Consider the following 7190-nt stretch of genomic DNA (forward strand, 5'->3'; position numbering starts at 1 on the left):
GAGGGAGAGAGAGAGAGACCGCGAGAGAGAGAGAGAGCGAGAGCGAGAGAGGGCGAGAGAAAGAGAGAGAGAGGAAAGGAAGGCGAGGATTTACTAGGTGCTTTTCTGCTGCTGATGTGCAGGCTTGGAGAGCCAAGCATCATTGCACATCCCTCCCTTCACTGTCTCAACCCGGAAGAACTAATAACACAATTCAGATCTCAAATAACAAAAATCCTCAGATGTAGTTAGATTTATATGTATATTAAAAAAAATCAGATCAGGATAAAGCCATTGGAATATTCAAATTTTTCAAGTGGTTGACAAACAAGGGCACACCCTCTAAAACTCAATGGAGTGTTTTCAAACTCAATGAATGTAAGAAAAACAAAACATAAAGGCTTATCTTGCAATAAAAATCATCCCAGTTTGGCGACATTCAACAATATTGGATCTATTGGTCCTAATAGGTGCATAACTCGAGTTGAATATGTTGACAGTTCTTGGGAAGAAACTGTCTTAGAGTCTGTTTGTTTTAGCTGTTATGGTCCTGTAGCACCTGCCAGAGGCCAGCAGATTAAAGAGGTGGAAGGATGCCCACTATAAAATAAATTATATCTCTTGCTAGATTATGAAACATGATTTTCAATTATTTTACCTGCCGTTTGTTGGACTTAATGTAATTAAGGCAACAGATCACACCTTTTTGATTTGTCTGATGAATTAAATATGTAGTACACTACTTAAAAAACACCTGGAAGTGATTAAGATGTAGTGGTTTAGCAAAACACTGAGCTAGATCAATTTATCCAGCATTTATTACACATATGGACAGTTCAGGTTTACACATTTTCCCCTTAATTTTATTAAGCTGTTATATAACCTTGGGGTTCCTTGGCAGACCTCACACTTTGAAATACGTAGATCAGAAATCTCGTATCGACCGAAGCAGGTGAACTCTCACAATTTGCAAACTTTACTGAAAACACTTGAGCTTCGTTAAAGTCTTACTGGGCAGCTATTAAGGCCTGAAATATGTTACCAAGGAGGAAAACATAGTAAAAGAGATGTGAGAGGGAAACTAGCTTGGCTTCACACCAACAATATTGTGTTTATGGCAAGCAGTTGCTCCATCCGGGGAGTGTTTAAATGTCTCGACTCCAGGCACTGGCTTTATGTCAACTCACTTTATTACTAGCGCAGGAAGAGTACTTGGGGGTGCTTAGACTCTTTCTTAAAGTTAGTTGTAGTTGCCTAGTCATAGTCTCCAATGAGTGATACTATTAAGAAGTGTCATTCTTATCTTTGATTACTCAGAGAAGCCTCAATGTAAGTTGAATTGTGGCAAAAAAGTATTTAATTTATTTATTTATTGTTATATAATTTTAACTCACATATATAAAGGAAGAAAGAGTTCATTTTTATATATACGGATTACTATTTGGAGAAGGCAATCACTAGTTGCACATGTTGCAACACTGCAATGCATCTACATCTGTCTCTTCAATATAATAGGGTATTTGTAGGACATGGAAAACATATTAAAAGCTTTCTAGCCCCCGAGAACGAGTAAAAGTCTGGGATGTATTGAAGCATCCATTCATCTATCCATCCCTTTCAGCTTTTTCCCTCAGGGATCGCCACATTGGAATAGTCAATTCACATGTTTGACTTGGTAAACAGATTTCATGCTGGAAGCTTTTCCTGACACAATCCATATACTGAAATCAATCAGGCCACCAGAAATAGCACTTAGACCACTTTGCTAACACCTAGGTGGACCGATTGACACACAAGTCAAAGATAACACAATCCCATTGGCTACTATGCCAGTGAATGAAGGATTATTGTTGCTCATGACGATTTGACTTGTACATAAAAAAATTAAATGAACACAATTTAAAATTATTTTGATAAATTCTGACCCAATTAAAAACACTGCCAACACATTATTAGAACATGCAGTGGAATTCCATAACCATTCTTCCACCATAGTTTCGAATATAGAAATGGTCAAAGTACAAGGGACGAAATAAAATAATCAAATAAAGAGTTTTTTTTAAAAATAACAAATACTTGAAAGACTTTAGAAGCAACTGTGACAGGTCACTTAGATCAGAGTCAAGGATTATCCAGGTAGTGACTGAGGATATTATCTGGATTTATCTTCGATTGGCCACAACAAGATCAAAGAAGCAGAGTGAAGGAACATGAATCCCGTACTTTACAGGTTGGAGAAAGGACAAGTTCTCAAGACGGCATGGTATAACCGCCTGACAATGATACACATGATTCCCCCAGCACGTGGACAAGACGAATATGTCATCGAGTTAAGACAAAGGCATAGTGATTCCGCATGTCCCGCAAGCACAGCATTGTGACCAATTCTGGGAATAAACAAGGGAAATTGGTGAACCCAAAAGACAAAAAACTTTTTAGAATAATAGCTAGATGATAGCCATTGACATTGTTTAGCAAAAATGATTACTCCCTAAAACTAAGATTAGAGGATGAGGGTAGACCTCCTTATTTAATTGATTCCACAGTACTTGTCGTCAATGCAGGGCCTTATCGACAAACAATGATTTAGTTTGCCTTCATAGCTTCTCTTTCAGTCAAGGACAAGAAATAAAGGTGTCTCTTTGAAACGGGATGTACATTGTCATTTTAGTAACTAAAAACAAATAAGTTCTTCACCGTTTCGCTTCTTAAATGGTGTCATCACGACACAAGCAGTTATTAAGATTGTAATGATGTATGCACGTACTCTATGTATGGAGATAATGAATAATAACGGTTGTATTTACCAGTAATCACAAATGTCTTCAGTGTTTATATTTTCAAATGATCATCTCAACAACATTCCTAGAAAATCCCACTAACGTGAGGTTCCTCGTATTACGTTTATGAGAACGGTACATGAATGCTGCATAGACATATTATTAAAAAAAAAAGAATATTGAAGCAAAAATATTTTGGAAAATTTCTGTTTGTTGCACTTATCCACGCTTTTGATTGTTTGGTTGTGTAGGCTATAGAATAATTGCACAAGTGAGAGCTGTCCCATAACTGTATAAACATTGACACATAACCAGCACTAGTGTACACACAGATCGATTATTAGCTCTAGGCCCTGGTTTAGATGGTTGCCTTATGAGTCACTGGTGCATGAAAAAGCCTCTAAACCTTTTACATAATGTGCTTTTAAATATCAAATACTGTATAAAAGAATGCTCTTGAACCCAAGGTGAATATTGTTACTCTGTTGGTTCAATGATTTTTCTTCTGTAAGGACAAATCAGTTCTTCAGTATTTTGAAAGGAAACTATGACAGACAGCAAGTTGCAGATGGCCAAGTTGAAATAGTTAAACTAATTTTAATTCAATGCTTTTTGCCTACTGGCAATATTGTGTATTTACAGTAATATTTAAAAGTTAAAACACGAACCAAATTGAATATGTATTTGTTGGTCAATTGTGGTTGGTCAGGTGGATTGAGTGGTTAGTATTTCGGCCTCGCAATTCTGGGGTCTGGGGTTCAAGCCCAGGTCGGTTCTCAGTGTTTGGAGTTTGCATGTTTTCCCCGGGGTTGGGTGGGTTTTCTCTGGGAACCCCGGTGTCCTCCCACGTTCCAAAAAACATCTATTATGATGGGCTGGTTGGTCATTTTAAATTGCCCCAAGGGATGAGTGTGAGTTTAAATGGCTGTCTGTCTCTCCGTGCCCTGTGATTGCCCCCTAAATAAATAATGACTGAACTGACTCCAATCTTACTTTAAAAACGTGTTTCATAGTACTAAATTCCTGTAGGTGGCAGCAATGGATAAATATTTAGTAACAGATACAGTCCTTCCATTTTATAAACTACATGAAGACCGTATACCTAAACATGGACATCAAACATGTGTAAGTTCTATTAAAATTACAATAATTATCCTTTTTCTTAAACGTATAATAGAATTTCCGTCCCAAATGTCATTGTGTATGGTAAATTAGTGCATAAGTTTTAGTGTGAAAGGCACACTGTGCCGGAGGTAGAATAAATCAACATCCGGGTGACGCTTGTTGGGGCGTTAAAGCTTCTTGCTCGTGCTAAACTCTATCAAATGTACAAAATACAAACATATGGCGTCTCAGCTTCCTATTACGATTAAAAACCAGACTTTGGCAGCCGGTTCAATTGCTCTGCGGGGGAAGAAACGTCCCTTTAGTCCGGCTATGTCAGTCACTCAGCCTCCCGGCGGAGGCACCAAAAAGAAGAAAGCTCCACTAATGACACAAACCACACTGAACCAGGTAGGACAACTATTAGTTTATAAGCCCAAAGATCTTTTAATATTTGGAGTCGAATTACTTTTCTGTGTATTAATTTTCTGTTGCAACGTTTGTTCATTGCACTGTCCAAAATGTCCACAACTATACTATACCCTATATAGATAGATACAAGGGACATGGAAATATTTTTCAAATTGTTCAAAGTACAATTGAAGAAATTCCATCAGTGGGAATTGAATTTTTCTTGCAAAATGATAGCATCTTTGGAAATTCTGATATTCTATAGGTGCATAAAATGCTCTATTGATTACTATGGGCAATGGCAAGCATTTTGTCATCTAACTTTCCAATCATTTATAATGCAGTATGTATTTCAGCACTGAACAAAAATAAGTTTATATTAAATGTTCAACAGTCTACCTGTGCGGAGTTTGCATGTTCTGCCTGGGCCTGCGTGGGTTTCCTCCGGGCACTCCGGTTTCCACCCACATTCCAAAAACATGCATGGTAGGCTGATTGGACACTCTAAATTGCCCATACGTATGAATGTGAGAGTGAATGTTTATCCATATCCTTGTGCTTTGTGACCGGCTGGCCACCGATTCAGACCCGAAGTCAGTTGGGATAGGCTCCAATCACCCCCCGCAACTCTAGTGAGGACGAAGCGGTTCAGAAAATGAATGAATAATGACATAATAATGTAATCAGTTGATAGCAATCAGTTGCTACTGGTTTCAGCAGAAGTTATATTGATTAAATAGTCCTTGTTGGGTCAGTTTGAACAAAAATCTGCACCCACTCTGGAATAGTTTGGAGACCCCAATCATAGAGGGAAAAGGGCACTGTCAGGTTACAGTTGGTCATGGCCGCCATGTTTTGACTTTTCAAATATCAAATTTATTCTAATCAGATGTCACCGGTGGAAGTTGTTACTGACACGAAGGCCAGTGGATTGGTGGATAGCACAGCATTAACAAGCATCAGCACCAGCATTGAATGCACTGTCAAGCCACCGCCATTCAAGGACCCCTCATTTATGGTGAGTGACTGACATTTCTTTTAAAACTTAATTTCCATATGACTATGTGCCTTTTCCCTCATATGCTCTTGTTTTCTGTTCATCTTGACAGCACTCTGGGATTGGTGGAGCGGCAGCTGGCAAAAAGAACAGAACCTGGAAGAATCTCAAACAAATTCTGGTTTTGGAACGAACTCTACCGTGGAAGATGGATGACCCAAACTGTGAGTAAAGTGTTTTTTTTTTATTTACAGACACACACACATAGGACTATGTCATTTATTTTTCACATTATCTTGGCATTATTTAATTCACAGACTAACCCAACACGTCTAATGTAATCCTCCAATTCTCTTTCCTTTGAATCCACAGACTACAACATTGATGCTCCTCCTTCTCTGAAACCATCCAAAAAATATTCCGACATATCGGGACTGCCTGTAAGTCATTTTATGGCTGAGTGAATTGCTGTCATGATTACTCAAACTTTCAAATAGTGACTTCTTATTATTTGGTGTGTTCCCCTAGGCAAATTACACAGACCCACAGACCAAACTACGCTTCACATCCACAGAAGAGTTCTCTTACATTCGCCTCCTCCCCACTGATGTCGTTACTGGCTACCTAGCCCTGCGAAAGGCAACTTGCATTGTACCCTGACAAAAGTCATATTTGAACGAAACTGTCAATGTAGAAGGAACAAAATCCTCACCAGTGGACAGCACTGAACAGACTAAGGAAAATGATAAGAAATTGATATTAATATTTGTTTATGTTTTCCTTCATCTTGCCTATTTTATTCTCAGAATTGATTACAACTGGACTATTGTGGTGTTTTAGACAATTCCCCTATCCATCAAGCAGGCTTCATCTGTTCATTCAACAATTCTGGATGTCATTGAGTTGACCATTCAATAGACAAAAAATGCTTAATATTATATTCTTTTTCAATGAAAATCTGTAATTCCAAATAAACCTATTGTGGTTTGTCAACACTGCCTGTCTAAGTGCCTTTAATGTCATATGAATGCAGTGTTTTCATCCTCCTGAATTTAATAATTTTCCCCTTCCAGCTGAGAATAAGTCTGCAGTTATCCATCAATGGACGATGCTTTAGTTTATGCAGATTTAATAAACCTAATGAAGTTAAACAATACACTGTTGTTTTCCAAATGCAACACAGTAATACCTATACTAATGCCAGCCAAAAATAGATGATTTACATTTTTTTTTAAAACTAACCCCTTTCCTAATTATCCCTATATTTTGGTAGCAATTTTGTTCAATTTAATTAAGTCATGAACAAGTTCATTTTTTATATTGTAGGCTGAAAACCAGCATTGTACAGCATTGTTGAGGGAAAAAAAGCATTAAGCATTGTTTTCAGCAGCAGTGTTGACTGTCTTGTTGCTGTGGGCCTGCAAGTGAAGCTGATGGTGGCACTCTACTACATCTGTTCATGTGAGAGCAGCACTTTGGTTCCTGCTGTGGCATCAAAACCTCAACACAGTGATTAATGAGGGGCAGGACAGGTTGTGCCAACACAGCATGCCACCTAGTTGTGCGTCTGCGTGCGTGCATGCATACACGTTTTAGGGCTGCTGTGCTAGGGCTTTGCATACAACAAATTATTGTAGATAAATGATTGTGTTTGAAGATTGCAATGCACCGCATCATTATGACGACTGATTCTTCTGTTTTGATTTATTTTATTCACGTTTGAAAATAGCTCTCAGTGCAATTCTACACCACCGCAGCAGTCATACATTTATTTTATTTAGCACTTGTCCAACTAATTACACACCATGACACCAATGACAAACGTCTAGATTTCATTTCATTGTGCATGTGGGTTAAACAAATGCTGTGAATGTTGAAAAGTGAATATATGAGTATTTGACGTGACTCAGTTTGATAGT

At 38.0% G+C, this 7190-nt stretch overlaps 1 protein-coding gene across 1 annotated transcript; it reads left to right on the plus strand.

The window, feature by feature from the left end:
* Positions 1-4017: 4017 nt before the first annotated feature.
* Positions 4018-6264, plus strand: ino80c (INO80 complex subunit C). The gene is made up of 5 exons (XM_077720979.1): positions 4018-4274; positions 5164-5292; positions 5384-5495; positions 5644-5711; positions 5800-6264. Exons 1-5 carry the CDS (start codon positions 4104-4106, stop codon positions 5929-5931), a joined length of 612 nt encoding a protein of 203 aa, XP_077577105.1. The 5' UTR covers positions 4018-4103; the 3' UTR covers positions 5932-6264.
* The last annotated feature ends 926 nt before the right edge of the window (positions 6265-7190 follow it).

The sequence above is a fragment of the Stigmatopora nigra genome, chromosome 7 (assembly GCF_051989575.1).
Source record: "Stigmatopora nigra isolate UIUO_SnigA chromosome 7, RoL_Snig_1.1, whole genome shotgun sequence".
Lineage (NCBI taxonomy): Eukaryota > Metazoa > Chordata > Actinopteri > Syngnathiformes > Syngnathidae > Stigmatopora > Stigmatopora nigra.